General features: G+C 39.9%; 2 protein-coding genes across 3 annotated transcripts in view; one reads left to right on the top strand and one right to left on the bottom strand.

Annotated features, from left to right (window-relative positions):
* Window positions 1–22,704, top strand: part of LOC145987726 (frequenin-2) — a 534,394-nt gene that overhangs the window by 450,331 nt on the left and 61,359 nt on the right. For both annotated transcript variants that reach the window (XM_083122324.1, XM_083122323.1), the window contains exon 5: window positions 2,890–2,968. In XM_083122324.1, coding sequence (XP_082978450.1) covers window positions 2,890–2,968 — 79 coding nt within the window. The remainder of the gene's footprint in view (window positions 1–2,889; window positions 2,969–22,704) is intronic.
* On the bottom strand, window positions 15,508–22,641 carry LOC145988263 (uncharacterized). Its single transcript, XM_083123129.1, has 2 exons — window positions 22,611–22,641; window positions 15,508–16,641 (listed from the first exon to the last, which is right to left on the bottom strand). The coding sequence occupies exons 1-2, from the start codon at window positions 22,631–22,633 to the stop codon at window positions 15,807–15,809; spliced, it is 858 nt and encodes a 285-aa protein (XP_082979255.1). The 5' UTR covers window positions 22,634–22,641; the 3' UTR covers window positions 15,508–15,806.

Below are 22,704 nucleotides of genomic sequence, written 5' to 3'. Positions count from 1 at the left end.
ACTTCAAACTCTCTCCTCACCGAGTCAATAAATAACGAAAGAGAAGCGCTTAATTTTATCCACTATCTGCGATCTCCCCCACTGAGATATCGACATGTTGTCAGCTGACTTCTTGCTGGGGGGATTTCAAGCGCAGTGTGGCCAGATAACTTCATATAGAAGTTCCTTTCTGCACGAAACAAAACACTGAATGTGATACACATTGATCCGTGTGAGGGACACTAACTTTGATCTTTAATAAAGAGATACCGAGGAAGCTCCTGCTAAGTGTAATGAAAAGATTGATAAGTCTACAAAGGCTCCAGCATGTGCATTTCCTGCGGACAATGGGGATATACTGCCCAGCCTGTTCCTGCACCACTTTCTACAACTCTTCCTGATAAACACATGATTATTGAAATAGTTTTCTTCTTTAATTTAACATAGAGGAATCCTCTACAAATGCATTTGTCCCTGAAGAGAGTCATTTTCCTCCAAATGTGAGATAATTAGAGTTTAATTCATAGATGATTATATATTTTCAACACTGTCCCTGTATAAACTGGCTTAGGAACGAATTTTGCACAATTATTTCCTTAACTTTGTATTCTTCAGCAACAGGCTTGCCTCCCCCCCTTTCCTGTCTCACATGTCATCGAACCCCACAAAATATGATGACATTCACTTCATGATTCGTATGCATTCTCACTACGAATCTCTCAAATTTCAAGTAGTATTTTACGTTATTTTTTTTTAAAGTAAATACGTCAATTTTTTCTGACATTTATTTCCGAAAGGTACGTCACATTCTCCCCCCGCCCCTTACCTCTTCATCCGGAGAATTTTTCGAACCGTTGATAAAATTTACAGTGAAAGACAATCGACTATCAGACGTCCTTTTTTGTCTCGTGTTTACCGAGAGAAAGGGGCTTGTATGCGATGAATAGGCGAATTAGATCCTGAAAAGGGTCCTTTGATGGCCAACGGCGCATGCATTGAATATAAAAAATGACGCCCCTTCAAAGATGTCTACAGAAAAAAAGCCGCTGGATTTGACAATCTCCCGCCGTGTGTGTTTTTTAAGGGGAACATAAAGGACAGAGAAGCTTCCCATTTTACTTCTTAGATGGCGCCACCATCTGCCACGGGGATTCTCTTTAAAGGGATGTCGAAGGCTGACTTGTCAGGTTCCCATTTAATGTGAGAAGTCATCCTGTGAAGGCTGGTACAGGAACAGCTTCCGGAAAAGAGTAGGGAGGTTCGCAGGAGGAAAATAGAATCGATCTATCGACACAAAGGATCCCTCTATATTCCCGTGGCTTTCTCTGGTCCTCCATTGTCGTCCGAGGAAGACTTGAAAAGAAATCTCTTCTGGTATTCTGTGCGTCTCCTGGTACGTAGAAAGTCACAATTAGTTACCAGTGCGAACCGGTAGATGGTAGCACAAACTGTGATGTTTGCGGATGTTGGAATGTGTTGAATTCACCTTTGGAGCGCAACTACGGTATCATGATCTCTTCAGAATTATTAACAAATAGAGCTGTATCGCTTTTCTGCTACGTTTGGCTAATCGCGAAGATGAGGATGAGTGATGATATGAAGAAAGGACACACATGCCCAGGCTGGGATCTCTGGCGTCGTAGCGCGATGTGCTAACCAATCCCATACGGAGGTGTGCGGAGCTGCATTGGTAAAAGGGAGATTATTTCCGTAACATCTATGGCTGTTATGCATTTGAAGCATCGGAACGAGTCAAACTCTCGAAGCAGCCAATTAATCAAGCGAGCCACTGACGTCATCACAGCCCGGAATCTATCGCTAAGCCCCTTGCTCAGGTTCTACACGCCCACTAGGCTCTCTACACAGACTCGCGCAGTCCGCTGGAGATGTTCCGAAAGTAATTCAACTTCTACTAATCAGTACAGCGGTATATCACCTGATTTATTGGTTATAGGTATTCAACGAATTCTTAATGAGGTTAATATATATCATAATAAATTAGCATTTGAATTCATTATGTAAAATTTGGTCTTGGTAGCCAAATCTTTGTAACTAACGTTTTATTAAAATTGTTGTAAAAAAGAAACAAATCAGATGAAGTTTGTGTATATGGTAGCCAAACATCGATGACGAGAGACGTGGCCCATGTATCATACATGAACTCGGATAATACATTCACAGTGTGTGTGATGAATCTCGCAATATGCATGCGCCTGTGTATGTTTTGGCGAAATCAACTACTTGACGGATAAAAATGAACCCTAATTATATATTTTTAAAACAGGCACTGACACTAGTAGATTGATTCTATTAGTACAAGCATGGGCGCCCGCGAGGAGGTTCAAGAGGCGGAGGGGTCTTAGTCACTTCAACTTGATTTTTTTTTAAACATTTTCCTCCCGTTTTCTGTCAATATTTTCCTATATTCCTCCTTTCCTTTTCTCTATCGATCTTTATTTTTCTACTCTCTCTCTCCCTGTCTCTCACCTCTATGTTTCTGTCCCCTTCTCTCTCTCCCTGTCTCTCACCTCTATGTTTCTGTCCCCTTCTCTCTCTCCCTTTGTTTCGTGTTTCTATTCTCTGTAGTTCATTTATCTACCTCCTTTTCCTTTCTCTTTCCCTCCGTCTCTCCTCCCCTCCGCTCCTATGATTACAAGGTAAAGAATAGAAACAGAACAGATGTGATAAAATTACAATACAGACTTATTCCGTTAAAAATTCTAAACCACTATCTCATGGTTCGAGTCCCGCCTTGGAAGTAGATATTTCTCTGCATTTGTCCCTCATCTTCATATCATCACTCATCCTCATGCATGCCATTAACATAATGATATAACAAAAGCAATGATAAAGTACAAAAGTAAGAAAAGCAAAAATACATTTCTCAAATTCTTAAACTTTTTTTTTCAGGATGGTTCCATAGAGTTTGAGGAGTTCATCAGAGCGTTATCAGTGACGTCACGAGGGAATCTCGATGAAAAATTGCATTGTAAGTATTCTCTGTTTGTTTCTTTAGTTATTTGGTATTTATTCCCTTTTCCTTGTCACCCCATAATCTGTCCTAATACTCTTATCAGTTCAAATGAAAACTTATTAAACGTTGATTGGTTAATGTATGTTTAGAATTACGAGTATGTCAGCAGATTGGCTGTTTGCTCCTACTATCAAATATGGTTACAAGCCTCTTAGCAAGATCACAATGGTGGACAGGGCCCTGACGATACAAAATATATACATGGTTTTTAAACTCATTATTCCATTCATTAATACTAACACAGGGATCACGTCTCATCAAGACTAAGAATAAAACTTGGCTAAAATATTCATGCATAACTATGATGAAAGCCAACGCTGTACAGGGGCACTCAACGCAAGAAATCCAATCGCGTATTATCTATGTGGAGGCCTGAGACTAACAATATTGCAAGGCCCCTATAAATCGTTTCAGTTATAACTTTTAGGCCAAATATCACACTTTCCGCGTTTCAAAAGCCTCCATTTTGTGCACCTTCTCGAAACATTTTTCCCCGAACACCCTTGTACAGATGTTCGCTCGGGTTGTAGCGCTTCCAAACATCCAAGCCTAGACAAGTCTCAAGACAACACACAGCATCGCAGAGAGTTATTCTGACTGTAAGTCAAGACACCAGAGCCTCATTAGCCTGAAATATTCAGGATGTACGTAGAATAGCGATTCCCCCAAAAAAGGCTTGCACAACCTATTTGATAGTCACAAGAACTTAGAATTCATGTAATAATTGATTAGCAAGAGGAGTTTTACCAATTACTGCATGGCGTACTGCAAATTACCCGAAACAAAATGTTGCCATCGGAGGGACAAGGCTGATATATTAATGGAAAATTAGCAACATACCCCTCTCTCCCCTTGTTCTTAAAAAGAAAATAATCCCACGAAGATGAAATCATAATTTCTATTTTGCTTCCAGTTAATGCCTTCATATCATAATTAAACATTTGCGATTTACTAATTGTCATATGTAAAAATCATAATGTCAATAACACTTACTACATTGTAATATAATGGAGCCAGGGGTGGCTCCAAAGGGTACGTTTGGGTTGTGACACACCCTGTCAAAATGTAATAGGCAAATTTCTCCATAAAATAAAGTGAAAGTGTAAAGTTAATGAAGAATCTGACGTGAACCTTCCTTGTTTGGATCACATATCAACAATGTGAATAACATTTGAAAATGTATCCCACTCAGATCTTTGAAAGTCATCCAGTGGCCCACTGACACCAGACAGTCTGGTGTATCAACTGATATGAGCTCATGACGTGTTCAACAATCTGATTATTAGAAACTATATTTACCATATTTTTATGTACGTCACATTTTTATGAAAACTTGGAAAATTAATTTATAACCCCCAAAACCGAAAATGATTATTAACGGGGCAATAAAGATCAGACTTAATTCAGGAAATGCGTGTTACTTTTCTATTCATAAACTTTTATCATCTCGTATAATATCTAAGAAACTAAGAGTTAAAATATACAAAACAGTAATTTTGCCTGTAGTATTATATGGATGTGAATCTTGGTCCCTTACATTAAAAGAGAAACATAAATTAAGAATATTTGAGAATAAAATCCTGAGACAAATATTTTGATGAAGAGACAGGTGAGTGGAGAAGGTGACATAATTTAGAATTGCTCAATTGGTATCCATGTCCAAATATTATTAGAATAATTAAATCAAGAAGACTTAGGTGGTCAGGCCATTTGGCACGAATTGGAGAGGATAGAGGAGTTACCAGGATTTGTGTTGGGAAACCTGACTGTAAGAGACCTGTAGGAAGGCCAAAACGAAGATGGAGGGATATCGTTGAGATGGACCTAAAGTAAATCATAAGGATGGAAAAGATTGGGTTGATTGATCTTGCCCAGGATAGGGACAGGTGGAAGGCTTGTGTTGTTGCAGTCATAAACCTTCGGGTTTAAGAAGGCTGGAGAGTTAGTTAGTTAACCCCCAAAACCGAGAACGTCACTGAATGGGTCTTATAATAATACAGTGTATTGTAAACGTATCTAACTTTGTGTTGAAAAAATGCTATTTCTTTGCAGATAATTGTTATCCTTGAAAGTCAAATCAAGAAAATCAGTTATTTTTTCTTACAGTACTTTTGTTTTACTCTCAACCTACACACACAATGAATAACAACCCACTAGGAATTATCTTATCAAAATGCTTCAAATGTGACATGCACACTCCATATGACTCAACTTTGTACACAGACACAAGCTTGTCAAATTAACGGTAAATTTTCTTCTCACCTGAGACTATTGTAGACAATCACCCCTGTGTAAAATTTGCTTTTTGCCAGCATTGTGCCCTTCTGTCCTTGAATTGGAATGCTATTAAGAACTGTTATTGCTATCCTATCATGAAGAGTTGTATCGTTCTTTACACGTGAGGTAAAATTATCTCAATAATGCTGAATATGTGGGTAATCCACTGATCAAACACACAAGTTGCGTGGATAATAAGTCGTCAAACTTCATTTTATCTTCATTCTCATGCTATGGAGATATTTTGTTAGTAAATTCTAAATTTTGATATCCTGCCAGATCTTTGATTCAAGTTTTCTGGCTTCTATTTGTCTTGACTCTTGCTTTGTGGACGCCTTGACCTAATGTAAAATGTGCCAGAGCTGTTTCCCCCCTTGCAAAGGGGGAGAATCAGTTGGTATGTTGTAGTCATTTTCGTTCGCCACGGCTGTTGTATGCTGACGTAATCTGGCTGTGAAGTGAAGTTATCCTCATAAGGAAAAGTGTGCAACAGTGATTTTCACTGCACATGTCAAATACGTCACAACTACACGTGAAATCACGTATGGTAATGCTCCATTTCTTTGTAAGTTGCGTACTCATTCATAGTTATTCACAATCACTTTTATCTTTCTTGTTGTATTGCATTCCCGTATGTGTTACGACAAATGAGGTAGAAGTTCTAGAGTGACTGAAGCAGTTTCGTGCTTGAAGTAAATTGTGACCCACTATCGGTGGTGAAGAAACAGGCCATTGATGGTGAAGGAACCAGATACACTACTTGCGCAGTTGGAAGTTGGCTTTGGGACGACGCTTGCCGCTAACAGAAATAGTAGGGTAGGTCTTTGCGTTCAATTTGCCTGAAATAAAAGACGATCGACTTCAGTTTTCTCACTTCTCTATCCCTTCTATTCTCGTTGGTTTCGATATTACTGCTGTTTCTCATTTCATGTATTTCCCTCTCCGATTATTTTTGCCTTGTAATCCAAGTCTCGGATTCGATGCTCGGTGGAAGCACGTAGTGGTTCAGATCCCACTTTATAAACTGTATGTCCAATCCCGATTAGCCTGTCCGTGCACAAATTTTTCTTGAGAACTCAAATAGTGTGTACAGGTGTTTAACACCTACTTGTTACAAGATTGGTGTTTCCCTATTGGTGGCTAAGTTCATACACCTAATTTACGCCACAATTGCTCATTAACATCAATAGGGATTGTGTCGAGAAAAGACGAGACTTGACAGTGTCTCGGTCTTGCCTCGAGTCTCGAAATATACAGGGTGGTGCACATTGTATCTACCAATTTGAGTTGGCAACCCTGCCAGAATGCAGATGCGAATGTGCGCCATACCTACATCCGTGGAGAGTTGGGAGTCACGCAATTAGTATGCCATGCAGACGCGGATTGCGGTGGTGGAAGCCTTCATCCAAACAGGCACCGGGCACTGCGGCTGAACAATCAAGATTGCCATGAACCTGTTCCAGACACACACAGCATCCTGAGGTGAGTTAGGCCGTGGAGAAACACGGGTAATGTTGTAAACCGTCAGTCGCCGTGAAATACGCGCTATTGCACAGAACGTGTTGAGACGCGCGTCATGAAAGCCTTCCCGCATCGCCTCGAACAGTGCATCCAAGCAGGAGGAGGACATTTAGAGGACATTATTTTCAAGGTTCACTGGTGTCTGTATTGTCCATATTATACACACTGTATTAAATACCTATGTGCATATTTTCATTTCATAACCATGTATAGTTTCTACAAGCACTCACTGTCTTTACGTTGTCATTTGAAGTTGGTAGATACAATACGCGGCACCCTGTATAACATATATACATAACATTCATAGTGTGTCGCTGCATAAACTTTCACAGCATACACAGATCATCAAGGCAATCAACTTTCTAAAATCGAGTGTTCGACGTTACGAACACTCGAAAATGGAATTATGGAATGGAATGAGAAAACGTCTAAAATAAATTGACTTTACAATTTCGTTCACGTATCAAATATTACAAGGTCACCCCATGACATCAAATTCATTCCCTCCGGATTCATTGTCAATGATGTAATCATCCTCATAACTTGTGACCAGCGTAAATGCGAGTCTCTTTTCCAGTAAATGTTATTTTATTAACGACATTGGTCACATTCAATAAGCTTGTCGTAGTAAGTTGATGCCAGTTTTCGAACGGATCCTGCTCCCCCAACTAAATTTCCAATGAAATGCATGAAGATTTCTTCCCAGAGGTGTGATCGTTCACTGGAAACAAAACGACATTTGACAATATAGCCGTGGGGGAAATGTGACATGTAACGTATTAGTTGGGGTCAAGTTGCGGTTGCTCGCGATATTTAAATTGGAAGCGGCTGCGCGGCAACCGCAGCTGCAAAAAACGAAAGTGAGACCCGTACTATTAGTTACAAATTCTAAATTTGTGTCGCACTTCTCGCAAGATAATGCGGGAGTTTACGAGCAGAACCCACGAGAAGCGCGAGACAAAGGCCCTGTAAGAGAAAAACACGTATATGTATATTATATGTGCCTAAACAAAGGGTACCGACAATGAATAGCCTTTTAAGCCTTCTCCACTGTATATAATAGTTTTAGTAATTAAACCAACGTCTTTACCTTTCTCTTTTTTACAACAAATGCCCCACAAAACCACTCGTATTTTTTTTTAGTTATTATTCGTCTGGTGACGTACGTTCCTTACATTAGCTAACGAACTAGAATTCAAAGGTAGCAAACAAAATAGTGTACTTAAAATTCCAAGCATGAAGAAGATATATGTAACTGCTCAATAACACAGTTTTATTTCTCCAAAACAAGACTGCTCATAAAACAGTATCAACTTTAACAATAACCATACATGAAATGTCTATACTTGTCAAAAGCGTGCAACCACGCGTTCATTTCTAGCACGTCCCGCGTGCACCTATTCAACCATTAGCATTTAATTGAGCATCAATCATAAATACGCGTTACGTACACGTGCATGCATTATTGCAACACACTCAATCACACAATTGTAAATTCAACATTTAACCAATACGTTAATGCAATTGGGTATAACCATACCTCACTTGTTAATATTATTATTCTGATCCTTGGTTATTCTAATGCTACCGCAAAGGAGGGGGGGGAGACTAACAGGAATAACTAGTTCTGTCCCAACTAGGGAGCCAATAAAGGATCGTAGTTTTTCTCTGCAAGTTCCAAATTAATTAAACTTGGTTTTGAATCACTAGACAAACGTTAAATGGGCAGTGAAAATTGCATTGCTAGTACGAAGATGGAGGCTCGACTGTTCACTAAATTAGCGTGCGCCCGTGCTTAGGTTATTTATGTATGCACTGGGCGCAAATAGCCTGAATAAACGTTTGGGGGACAATGATCAACACACGTAACTTAATTCTGTTCATATACGTCACGTCCAATTTTCATTGTTTTGTCCATTTTGACAAAAATGGTACGTGGACAATTGGTCTATCAACGCGCACTCAAGGAGGACAAAAAAGGGGGCGTGTTGAACATACAAGTCTTTATCGCCTTAATGTAAAAAAAAAAAAAGGGGGAACGTAAAAATTACGACACAGATACGGCAAAAATGCGATGTTATGTTCCTATTGCACGGGGAGAGTTTACGTACCTAATACACAAAGTTCTGCCTCTATTGCTACGTGCACCACACTCCGTTTGTAGTCCTATGTTCTAAGTCGTAGGCCCATCACACTCTTGGCTGAAATGGCTGGCCTCTATTCTACCAACAGCATGGTCAGGTACGTATCTCTCCTCCGGCAAGGAAAAGGATGTCAGTGCAGCAAAGCTGGTTGTTGCCGTTTCGTTCCCAGGCGATCGAGTGCAACTGCGGCTGTGTGCCGAGATTATGGCTAGCCCACAAGTACCAAGTTTTTCCGATAGAGGCAGCACCGGTAGAGCTATTCAGGGGGCGACGCCCTCTGATAGCCGAAAATTGAACTAAGCATATATATGTCAATTTTCTGATTATGTAAGGTTTACAATATAGGGATATTGAAAATGTTACAGACACTACAAACATAAATCATATTTTACAAGCGAATGGTTTATCGTGTAGTGATCAGTAGTTCTCGGATTTTTATCACTTTGTAATGATCCTGAAAGATAGATATAGAAATTCGGGTTATGAAAAACTCATTAAATGGAGATACTCCGTTCTTTCTAAGTGTTTAAGCTCCATTGCTTCCCTGCTCACCGCTTATTTTTTTCTCTCTTCTTTCTTCTTTGTTTCCAGTCCCTTCGAATTTTCAGCCGTTACTGTGGAACTTGTTTTTAGCTGTTATGTTGTTCTTACTTTGTCGCATTTGTCTATTTGTTCCTGTCTTCGTCTAAATTCTTAATTTCTCTGTAGGGTTTGAAATCTCATATGTTATGCATAGTTGATCATTTTTACATAATAGAGCATATTTAAACCATTTTCGGCCATAATAAGAATACTACACTTAGCTGTTTACGAATAAGATTAAATTTGGTGTTCTTTATATTTAATTTATTTTTCGTCGCTTTTTCTGCTACTTTTGGCTAATCGTGACGATGGGGATGAATGGTGTTAAGATGATATGTATTAATGGGCAATCACAAACACATATCGATGACAAGATACGAGCCTACAGAGGATTATATTGGCTATGAATCCAGACGCCAGAGCCTCGATAGTCTGCAAAATTCAGTCCAGGATGTAGTACGTGAAAGATGGGATGTCCTTTGGGCGTCTCCATAAAGGATCACCTCTTATACCCCAAATGTGCTGCTCTTGTGTCAGTTCAAAGAAGAAATTTTTTTCTATACTCTGTCTCAGTTATATCTGGAGAAAGACAGTGCTTAGCGGCAGAGAAAGGGGGCGTATCGAGTGGGCAGAGCGAAGCAGGACACGCTGCTTCAGCGAGGGTTGTTAACTGTAGTCGTTTCTCTCCGCTCCACGCAATCCCATTCCCTATCACGTGTTTATTGGTGGAGCCGTCTCGCATCACCACTTGCGTAGTAATTTATTTTCGTTTGCTTGCTCCTAGAGATCGCTGGGACAGAGTTAGATACAAGTCTTTTGTTGGCTGGCAATTGGCTATCATCCACAATTGAAAGTTTTCACAAAGCAGTCAGTCTATGCAACTCAGTAATAAAGCTGCCCTATCAAGAATTGTGGAAATGTACCAGCATGTGGTGCACTTTCCTTATCTTTACATAATTCACTACAAGAGATAACCTCCAAGACAAAATCCAGTTTATTACTAAGAAATTTATATTGTTGGAGCATCTTTTTCTGTTTTAGGGCATATCTTTGGTGAATTTAGGGTGCGTATGTTCGTCATTTTGAGGTGTTAAATATCACAGCCTTGGTGATTTGTTATCCATCTCATTAATTCATCATCTGGGCCTCCCATTTGGCGCAGTGGTAGCGTCGTCGCCTTGTAATCAAGGGGTCACGGGTTCGATACCCGGTGGAGGCACATGGCACGGTGGTTCGGATCCCACTTTAAACCGTAGGTCCAGTCCCGATTAGCCTTACTGTGCATAAAGTGGACTTAAAACACCAAAACTCATTAATTCATCTCTCATCCTAGACGCAACAGTTAATTTATGGAGTTACAAAGTGCCTTTTACCAGTGGCGTCTCGTCCATTGGGGCTTCCGGGGCTTAGCCCTTAAAACAATGGACTTATTCACGTAATTATCAATCACCATAACGCATAACTATCACACAGTCTTTTAAAAGGCGATTTTTACCCACGGAAATTCATCGTCTGTTGCAATGGATACGACAGCACTCCTAGCGGAATTGATGTCAATTATTGTTTTCCGGGGCAAGTCGCAAAGGAAGGCGTGGCCTACAGCCACCTACGCTACAGTGAAGGTCACGTGCTAGCAGAGAGAGGAGGGGAAAGTGCAATTGATTTGAGTGCTGATTCGGGGCTAGTTCCGTTGCGTCGCGTTCGATCTCGCGTGTTGTTCTGTAGTGTTTTGTTGGCTTTCATTCGCTATGTTTGAGCGAGTTTGGCAGGGTTGATGTTCGAACACAAATTGATGAAGGACATAGGCTGTCAATTACAAGACACAATGAATTTGTCCGGAAAAATAGGTATATATGAAATAGAATTATCGATTGCTTAAAATTCTGTGGTCGACATGAACTTGCTTTACGAGGACATAATGAAAGAGAACAATCTTTAAACAGAGGCATCTTCCCAGATTTATTATCCCTTCATAGAAGGGGGAAAACTAAAGAGGGAACTTCGTGTTCTTTATTGTAGTGAAGAGTTGAAAAACATAAACTCTATCAGTAGATTGCATTCATTTTTTTATTTAAAATTATTTAGAGGACAGTAAAAATGACAAACATAGTTTTAATAACTCCAGTGGCAACAGCCGAATCTGAACGATGTTTCAGCACATTGAAGCGTATTAAAACTGCTTAAGAAATGCAATGGGACGAGACAGACCAAATGCCTTGGCACTTGCTTACAATAGAGAAATAATACATTTCAAACATAGAGGGCTTCAACGAAAAAGTAATAACACAATTTTCTGAGCAGAAGAACAGGAGTCAACGTTTGTAGAAAGGTATGTTTCACAACAATACCTGTTTCTTTTGTAATCATGTGAATTGTCATTACATTTTAAATTATTTAAAAAAAGTAAGTCCAGTTTTGTAGTCTAGAAGAAAAAATACCTATTTTTTGTAATTCATGTGAATTGTCATTATATATTAAATTCTTTAAAAAACAAACCCCGGCCAAATTTGAGCCCACGAGACGCCACTGCCTTTTGCATTCAGTAGCCAGGCCCGTAGCCAGAATTTTATTTCGGGGGACGGCTCATTCCTTATCAGCAGCCACTATAAGGTCAAAAACGTTGGGGGAGAAGCCTTGAAGATGAATTTCTCAGTATATTACAACTTATTATACAAGATGTTCGATCCTGCAAAGGATATGTAAATTAGGTATTTCCCCCTGGCTATGTGTTTGACAGTACCCAATTATTGTCTTAAAAGAAGGGCACTGGCATGTCCATGTAGGCTATTTCATAAGAAAGGGTATGCCTTTTTTTTGGCAGTCAGTTGTATAATTTATCATATTTTCCAGCATTTTTAGGAAAGGAGGGGATGGCCTCCACCAACCCCCCTTTTAGGCACGCCACCCGAAATATCCAATCCGTTGGTAGATGAGGTAGAGTTGAAAAGAGGGGGAAATGAAGCTAAGCGTAGAGTCAAATGCATTCTTTACACATAATGAAAACTCCCGTATTGGGGGCGAGACTAAAATTTATTCCTACGAATTCCCTAAGGAAGAAGGGGTGAGGTGGGAAAGTTATTTAAGTCGCTCGGCTAGCACCCTTTCCCCTACTTGAGTATTCTTTTGTCGAACAGGAAACCTTCAAGCAGTTTCCTCTATATGAGAAGGTATATTGACCCAGTGGAACGAAGTTGCTTATCTTCTCTGCAATACGTCCGGGGTGGTCTGAGTAAATCAAAAGTGGAGGCGGCTTCTCCCAGCGACGAAGGGGAACATCAGGCTGTTTCGAATGTAAGGGCACAGAGGCATTGCTCCTGCCAGACGAACTCCTAGCTGACAACGAAGTCGTTTCCAGCGATTCCCGGCGACGCTTCGCCCTTGGATCGGGCGTCGAAGGGAGCGACGTACGAGACATCCTGTCTCAGCAGGTCCGAGGCTGGGAATGAAGGTTTCCTGTTCGACAAAAGAATACTCAAGTAGAATTAGGACAAGGTTAGCTAATGGAAGCATGGGAGAGACCGTGCAATTCGCCCAAGGATCCACTTCCCACCAATCACTGAAAGTGATAATTCGACATATTCCTGAAGACTACAATTTTCGACTGATAGAAAGAGCACTTCGACAACTTGGATTTAATGTAACCCGAGTTACTCAACTTTGTTCCAGACCGCAAACTTCAAAAAAGAGGGTTTCGGCAGACACTGGATACTGGGAGAGGGATAATCACTTTCTCCCACTTTTCCTTGTCGAACTACAATACAGCGATCCTCGTCCAGGGCAAAACGATCGTTCTGCCCACGAAATACTACAATTAGACTCCCTTGCTGGTTTTTCCATCAAGGTGGAGAAACTTCGACCCCAGGATATTCTACAATGCCATAAATGCCAACGGTATGGACACGGGAGCAGATTCTGTGAGGCCAAACCTAGATGCGTGAAATGTGCCGGAGAACATCTGATTGACGATTGTCCTCGACGTTCCCTGGAAATACCAGCGATATGTGCCAATTGTTCTGGCACGCATACTGCAAATTACAAGGGGTGTCCCTTGTATCAAAAACTCGCAGCGTTGCGTCGCTCCCATCAACGCCGTGACCCACCAGCTGCAACTCGCCAGCGGAGGAAGGACGTCCAATCAACGCCTTCCATTCCAGCTACTTCCATTTCTCCTTCAACGAAGCCAGTAGCAGAAGTGACGAAGCAGCCTACGTCAGCTGCCCCATTAAATTCCTCAACTCGGTCAAAGGGGACCGAAGTTCCAGTACAGCCGTGCCTGCCAACAGCTCAGCAGCCAACTCAACAGCGACCATCAGTGAGAAGCGTCCCTCCTGAAGATATACAGATGGTGGAAGATTTAGGACAACAGTCTGTTGCCCTAACCCGCATCAAACGGCTACTACGCTACTCCCAGGATCCGGAATTCCTCCGGACACTACAGATATTGGTTGAAGGTCTCCTAGAACTACACACTTTAACCGACAGTCAGGAACGATTTAATCAACTTTCTACGATTATTTCGCTCCTGTGATTTGTGTTCTATGTTGTATTGTATTGTGTCGTCTTCTAAATTCTTGGGTTTGGGAACAGTTGAAAATGAAACCTCTTGCGACAGATGCAGAGGAATGGTTATTGTTGATTGTTAAATTTTATTGTTGTAATTCAAATAAATAACCGATACCTGTAAATGAATTAAAATAAACAAGAAGCAGGTTCCCCACATGTGATGACCCCCCGACCGCTTTTGGTCAAAAAAAAAAAAAAACCCTTTCCCCCTTTTTTTCTTATTGAATTTTTCCTCTTCCGCGCGGAATTTGATATAAAGTCCATTTCCCCCATTGCAAATGGCTGCTCCTGAGAGAATCGAGACAGGAGCATGCATAAACTCTCACTTCTCACAGCGTGAATCTTTTCCTGACTTCTCCCCTGCCTCCTTTTTTTATTCATTTGCACCTTTTTTTGGACGCACCGAACATAAACTCTACTTTGTTCCTATCGTATCGTTCTCTGTTGTCTTTGTTAACAATCGCCCTCCGTATCTCGCAGAGTTACGTTTTCTTTCTTTTTATTTCTCTTTTTCACACCACATTCCCACCTTTCTGTTGCCCTTTTCTTTAACGTTCTTGCCTTGGTCTTTGATTCATTTTTTCCTCCTTCGTATCTGATAATATTTTCTGAATAAATTCTTCCAAGGTGGATACATACATGCGAGTCCATTAGCCAGTTCTGTCTTGGTTTGTGACGTAGATTTCTTTAAAGAGAGAAAGGCGAGTTCTGGATTATGTTCCTTACCAGTTTTAAGGATATACTGTATTTGCCGGCGTATCAGACGCACATTTTCTTCCTTTATTTGATCGATTTGCTTTATTTTACCTCGCTTTTTGTGCCACTTTTGGCTAATTTGCGAAGATGGAGATGAGTGATGATATGATGAAAGTGATGAATGGACACTCACAAACATCCATGCCCAGGCCAGGATTCAAACCCTGGACCCCTGGCGTTGTAGCGCGACGTGCTAACCACTCCGCCAAGGGTGCCGGCATTTTTCCTTTAGAAATGGGTCTGGAAAACATGGTGTCTCTTATACGCCGATACTCAGTTTCTGATTGCCTTCATTTCTGGAAATTTTCTCTGTTCTGGGTTAGACTATTTCCTTCTTGCTTCCTTGCGGTGTGTGACGAAGAATATTAAAATGTATTATTTCCTAGTTAGATTAGGTAAGTTATTTGTTTAAAGTAGACCTACATGTTACTTTATATTTCAAATATTGTAAATTAATTATAAATTCAGTGATAAAGATTTTTATTCAAAAATTTCGACAGAAAAGGGGGGAAATACGGTAATAGCAAATTATTTACCAAATAATTTGATTGCATGTAATCATACAATTATATTTCATTGACACTTACCCCTGTACCATGAATTAATAACTTAGTAATTTTTTAAAAGTTATTTAACTGGGAAGAAATAAATATAACTTGGTTACATGTCCTCTTCAAACTAACTTAAGAAGTATTAATGCACCATATGATTTTCGTTGAAACATTGATAAGGAGTTTTATTGACTTGATAGTTAATACTTTCAGGTTTATCATTATAATAGCAGCTGAAACATTTAAATGGAGATTTTTTAAACATTTGTTTGATACTTATCGAACTAGAAAGTTAACCAATGAATTCTTTCGAAATAATCTATTTCTGCGCGTCAGTTTACGTCTTTTTAATACCTGGCTGCAGGATGTAACCTATCTAACAATTTTCTAATTTTTGACTCAGTTGGTAGTTCGTGGGTGGTCGGTTGGCATCTCAGGTTCACCGTTCAGTGGTTGAAGTTCAAGTGGTTCATGTGGTTCATCACCGGTACTACGTCTCTTCATAAAAAAAAAACCTACAGGTCCTACGGTAATAATAAAAGTTATTACGCCACATATTACTATTGCTGTATACGTACTGGTTTCACTGTTATTACTTAATGTACACTCACACTTTTCGTTGCACTCGATATGAACTTCAGCACTTGACACGTTTGCTTTAGTTTCTGACGATCCAAATAGTTTGAGCTCTATCCAGTCACCTTCAATGTCAATCGCCTTGCTGCAGATTGTATCGTTTGTTTCCAAATCGAAAATTGTGATATTCGACCTTTGTGTTGCATTCGATATATCATCATTTGAAATATGGAGACAACCTAAGTATATATCTTTATACGATTTGCTTTTGTAGCTTTCATCCATAACAGAATTATCCAAAACCCACAACCTGTTACTGCAAGAATTGACCTCGATGCCTTCGACACTCCTGAACGACCCTCCAGCGAAAGGCATTTGCGCCTCCCAGCTGGGATAAGGGATTCCGACGTCATTGGCTGTTCCATTCGTGGACAGTAGTGTCACTGGTACTCCTTTTTCACGACGACTAAAGGCGTAGAACACTCTTTTTGTGGCGTTGGAACTTTTGCACGTTGCATGATTGCTTTCATTGTATAAACCTTGATGATTCATGCAGGTAAACCTATTATGATCGTCATCAATTTGGATGTTTTCGCAGTTTTGTGTTGTGTTTTCGAAGCTCTCCGCAACAGACGCCAGTAAAATTCCAATTAATATTCTGAAAATGAAGTCATTATTAGGTTAGCAATAGTTGCACTGTTCAAAATCCTAAATAGAACAAAAACGTGGAATGCTTTGATGATATTACTATAGTCTGAATCACAAATTTTGTTTTCCATTATCCAAGAACAGACTGAAGGTTTACAATCTGTACAGTGGGATGCACATGTATTTGTCGGCAAATTGTTCATGATTATATTCATTTTCTCTCTCTTGCTAAGTGTTTTTAAGTAATGCACTTTTACATACGCTGGTGCAGAATCTGTCACCTGAAGCTCTCCTTTCGTAAAACATAGAGAATAAACATGGTGATAGATAATTTGCTTAGTAATACTTATGCTTCCCACTCCACCACATCAAGGTGGAATTTGTACAGTTGCATCCGCCAGGTATATTCAACTAGTACAAATAGTACGAATTGTCGTGAATTATGATAAGCAATGAAACTAGCCTCTGGAGTTGTTTCATATGTAAAATAGTAGCATATTATACATGTAGGCCTATTGAAGTACATAACAGAAACAGTTAATTGTCATCAATTTTGAACAATTTCTCTTTCGCTTGAATCAGAATTCACCAGTGTTCAAGCATCCAGTTGGTGAACCATGTGCGACGTCAAAATTAAATTAATTCTGAGTCGCTTCCTGGTTAAATAGATGCAGGCTGTGTGCAGTTGAATATACGTATATAATATGTATGTCGAGTCCGTTTGGAAAAATTTGTGATGAAGTCAATTAGTTAATACATTTCATGGAAATATTTTCCAAGCCTCATCTACATGTTCACTAGAGTGCCATAAGGGCCTCCCTGATTGCGAAGTGATAGCGTCGTCGCCTTGTAATCAAGAGGTCTCGGGTCCGATTCCCGGTAGAGGCACATAGTGGTACGGATTCCACTTTAAAAACTGTAGGTCCAGTCCCATTAGCCTTACTGTGCAGAAAGTGAACTTAAAGCATCAACTGAAATCAAAACTAGAATACCATAATTGGTATTCCCAAAAACAGAAATGATGAGATATGAAGACTTTCACGTACGTTTCAGAATTCTCCAGTGTTTACGTTGCATCCTACTTTGTTCTCACATAGGCTGCATTATTATTTTTTGGAATATTGATAGATGATGATTCGGTTTCAAATTGTTTACTCTTGACGCAACTGTTGGTGTGAATTGCTTAAAGATAGTAAAAATCAGGGACTTCAGCAAGCTGCTATCAGATAATGACGTCACATATAAGGTCCTGGAAGGTCTGTCGTACAGTCGTGGAAGAAAATACTTCCAAAATAACTCTACTGGTATTAAGCTTCTATGGGAGAAGTATTTTCTTCCATGACTGTACATGCACTGGTGACTTGCTGAACGCCGGAACGTGTTGTAGTGTGCGCATAAGATAACCACAGGAAGCAACCATTCTTGCTTTAACAGGTATGATTTAGTTTTCTGTTTATGCAAAAAGGTATGAATGGTTTCCCTCTCGACAACGTTAAATTATTTTAACATAATGTATAGTCCTCTACATATGACTGCTCTTTAAATTTAACTTTAAGCAGCAAAAATGTTTGGCCAGACTGGCTCATGTACAGGGAGGTTATTTCAGTCGTTTACCGCCAGCGTGTCGGTCGGTCGGCAGCCCCTTCATGCAACAGGTCCCGGCAAATTGCGTTAGAGGAAGTCCGTAACAGAAACCGCTTGTTTTGTAATGTTTCCACTTTTCACAATTACAGTTACAATTACAATTGAAATAAGCACGTACCTTGTCGCAAGGATGCTGGAAAAGGTGTCCTCCCAAATACAAATATTTCTGGCACCATATTTCTGACATCTGAGATTAGACATCGCTACTTTATCCTCAGTTGACAGAAAGGGAAGACAGCATCCCGGCGCATAAAGCAAACCGAAAGCGTAAAATGATATTTAAAAGTAATAATAATGATGATCACTAACCTCCTGTGTTATAAGAGATGTTGAAAATGACCTCCTTCAACAGCAATACAGCACGTTTCTTAGGTTCAAGTCTCTCATAATTGCCTGACCACTTTTCTGCAAGAATTCGTTTTCACGTAATTATCGTACATAAAAACTCTTTGTTCAAGACTATATTTGTTTAGCGGCATAACTAATGAATGAATAACAATTAACACACAATAAAGCACTAGCACTAGCAATAACACAGTATAAAAAACACGCGTACTGATAATCGCAAACAGAAGTGAACATGAGGGTACGGTTCTCTCACTACGTCTGGTAGCAGACAGTGTTGCTAACCATTTTTCGGCAATGTCCCTACAACTGACCAAATGTGTCTACGCTAAGTAAAGCTACTAAAAAAACATCACCTCATGAGCATGCAAAACAGAAGATAAAATATACACATTTACTTACCAAATCTTTCTGCTCGGTGCCTCCACAATTAATGAAGGAACGAATTTACAATACAGGACCCCTCCCCGATTTTTGTAATATTTCGCATACTCACTAATTGAGACCTCCTAATCACGAATTTGAAGTTAAAATTTGTGGGTCACGTGCAGAAATTGCAAAATAAGCGAAATTGAGTGGCCCGCGATCGGCACGATTGCTCATCATTTACCGGAAGATTTTGTGTTTCTAATACCTAAAAAACGAAATATACATTCCTCATATTACTACGACCTAAAATTTTAACTATGTTTGTCTATCCTAATCTAACCTTACCTTACCTGAATGGTTCGTGGGGCGATCCGTCAATGGTTTGTGGGGCTACCCGTGCATGATTTTTCGACCCCAAATTTTAAATACGTTTGCCTTGCCTAACCTAACTTAACCTAACCTAACCTTACCAAGAATGGTCAGTGGGGCTATCCGTGAATGGTTTTGCGCTAATTATGATTACGAACCGATAAAAAATCTTATTTTCGTAGCACTCTAACGGCAAACGTTCATCATCGAAGACGCCATTTTCGTATCCTGCAATTTTACGATCGTTGCACTGTTGCCAAACTTACCTGTAATCAAATCAGTCCACACTCCATATGTTCTTCTACATCGTGACTGTCGCTGTCACATGTAAGCACCTTATTTGGGCAATATACCGAAATCCATAAGTATATTAATTAGCCCAAGGCTATCCTCCTGCACACTTCACCTAACAATCTGTACAACATTAACAACATTTTTACTGTTCCCTTCCGCCATTCTTACACGATCCATGCTCTCCAAGTATGAAATCAACAGTGTGGCAACGCTGTAGACAGCGTAACTAATTGCGAACATCAATTGTTCATATCAACAAATATGGCTACCATACTTGTATACCGATAATCATTGCGAGAATTGAAAAGCTTATTTTACAACTTCTACACGTTAATGAACAATTTTTTCACATCACCCCAACATGTTAACTTGAGATAAATCATCACGACTAATTATTTCGTGAGTATAAGACGTAGCATAGAAATTACAGAATGGTCCGGTATTGTAAATTCTTACCTTAATGAATAATAGGGGTGTGCGGGACAGAATTTTTTGGGTCCGGACGGGAATTTTTTAAATCTCGAAATTCGGGACGGGAAAAATTTGCAATTTCTCGACGAAATCGGGAAATTTTCGGGACGGGAAATTTCTGAAGCCCTGGAAATCTCGAATTCTACACGTCATTTTCACTTTGTGTTTGTTTTTGCATTTGTAGAAAAAAAACTTAAAATTTCCGATAAGTTCCAGAAACTTACAATGCAGAAAACGACGAGAATTAACGATTTTTTAAAGTGACCATTCGGTATTTCCCGACTGCACGGGATCCCGAAAAGTCGGGAAGTCATTTCCCGAAATCGGGATCGGGACGGGAAATTTTTTTCCCGATCCCGGTCCCGACTTTTCGGTATCTGCACACCCCTAATGAATAACGTTGAATCATTTACTGTTGATTATGTTATTTGAAGTCATACATGCTGCTACTGCTGTGAAGAGATAGATGTTGGTTGGTGATGCTGTATTTCCTGCAGTCTTTAACAATTCTGGTCCCATTCTATTTCTCTTTTTTGTTTCTCTATCACTTAACATTGAAAATATTCTTTACGTTTCCGCGTTAGAATGTGGCAATGTTAGCACTATTTTCGCGAGAGTGGAAATGTTTTCAAAAAAGAACTTGCCTTGAAAGTTTTTGGTAAGCGATAACATGTTCCAAAATTCTGATCGAGATTTGTTAGTTAGTTCTTTTTTCTCTTATTCGCTAAAGTATCCAGATAAACTAATATATTCATTCTAAACCGAGAACGAAGAAAGTGCAACTGACTGGCGAGTAAGCTTTGCACAATAACATGTTATTTTCAAAGATTGAAAAAAGTCCCTACGTTTTCCCTCATTTGGCAAATCTGTCCCTACGCGGACGAAATATAGTGAAAAGTCCCTATGCTTAGGCACATGTCCCTACGGTTGGCATCACTGCACACAGCTGCAGTATGAAGCGCCCTCTCGCGGTTGACAACTCCCCGATAAGCTGCCGGCGCTCTCGCAACAACTGAGGATAAAGTAGCGATGTCTAATCTAAGATTAGATGTCAGAAATAAGGTGCCAGAAATATTTGTATTTGGGAGGACACCTTTTCCAGCATCCTTCCGACAAGGTACGTGCTTATTTCAATTGTAATTGTAACTGTAATTGTGAAAAGTGGAAACATTACAAAACAAGCTGTTTCTGTTATGGACTTCCTCTAACGCAATTTGCCGGGACCTGTTGCATGAAGGGGCTGCCGACCGGCCGATACGCTGGCGGTAAACGACTGAAATAACCTCCCTGTAGTAGCTGATGTTACGAAATCTAATCATTACTGGTGAGTGATGATAAGAAAACTGTGATTCATCTGCGTTGCATTGCTACAAAATTTTCTGAAACTGTCTACCTGTTAATCTGTGGTCATAACATTTTTTTCTATTTATTTGAAATATATAGAAAACGACCTTCTATGTAGTTTCTATAGCTATAACTATGAACACATTATTGTCAGTCCGTTACTAAATGCACGGCCATGAAATTAGGCGGGTAGCAGAATTCGCGCTGTTGCCACGTCGGAGCACAACCCCGCGTGTTCGGGGGTTTAAGAGAATGAAATATCTCGTTGTAGAGTTGGTCTTTGTAATCCATGTGATACAAACTGACAGTATTTGCTCGAAAGGTCGGAGATGACACAAAAGTGCACCGGAGAAAGGTCGGTCTGACGCTCGAACTACGCAAAGCAGCCGGGTTGACATTGTCATACAGTGCGCGGGAACCAGCTACTTTCGTCACGCTCTCGCTTTGCTTTTCACATATGTGGCGCCAGCGCAATTCTGCCCAGCCGCTTATTTTCATGTCCGTGCGTTTAGGTGTCGGTTACAGAATAAACGAACATTAAACTATATATATATATATATATATATATATATATATATATATATATACAGTTTGAGAAACTAATCTCAGATTTTCCTCCTGTGCGTAGGATAATCGTACTCTTTTCCTAAGCCTACGACGCCAGGGGTTCTGGGTTCGAATCCCGGCCTGGGCATGGATGTTTGTAAGTGTCCATTCATCAATATTATCGCCGGACCCTGTGGCTGAGTGGTTATCACTTCGCGCTGCGACGCCATGGGTCCCGGGTTCGAATCCCGCTCGGGCATGGTTGTTTGTGAATATCCATTCATCAATTTCATCATTTCATCACTCATCCCCATCTTCGCAAATTATCCAAGAGGCACAAAACGCGAAGTAAAATAAAATCAATCAATCAAATCAAATCATATCATCAATATCTTCACTCGTCCTAATCTTCGCAAATTAGCCAAAAGTGGCACAAAAAGCGAAGTAAAATAAAACAATTCAATCAATCAATCAATATTTTCTTAAGCACTCCATAGTCTCTGGATCAATAGAACCCCGAACATATTTTCGTAAAATTAGACCATAAGTTCTATGACACGTAGTATACTAAACATAGACGAAATATAGGTATCTTACCTGTAGAAAAACTGAGCCATCATTCTTTCCTCTGAAATATATGAATGACAATAACGTTTGAATACAATACTAAGAGTTATCTCCTTTATTTTAC

The sequence above is a fragment of the Lepisma saccharinum genome, chromosome 5 (genome assembly GCF_977018435.1).
Source record: "Lepisma saccharinum chromosome 5, izLepSacc3.1, whole genome shotgun sequence".
Classification (NCBI taxonomy): domain Eukaryota; kingdom Metazoa; phylum Arthropoda; class Insecta; order Zygentoma; family Lepismatidae; genus Lepisma; species Lepisma saccharinum.
This window is presented reverse-complemented; position numbering and strand designations above follow the sequence as displayed.

Bases quoted from the DNA above. Each gene is read 5' to 3' on its own strand.
- LOC145988263 (XM_083123129.1), bottom strand. From the start codon at position 22,633: ATGATGGCTCAGTTTTTCTACAG. The intron at 16,642-22,610 runs GTAAGATACCTA...CTTCATTTTCAG, and splicing joins ATGGCTCAGTTTTTCTACAG to AATATTAATTGGAATTTTAC.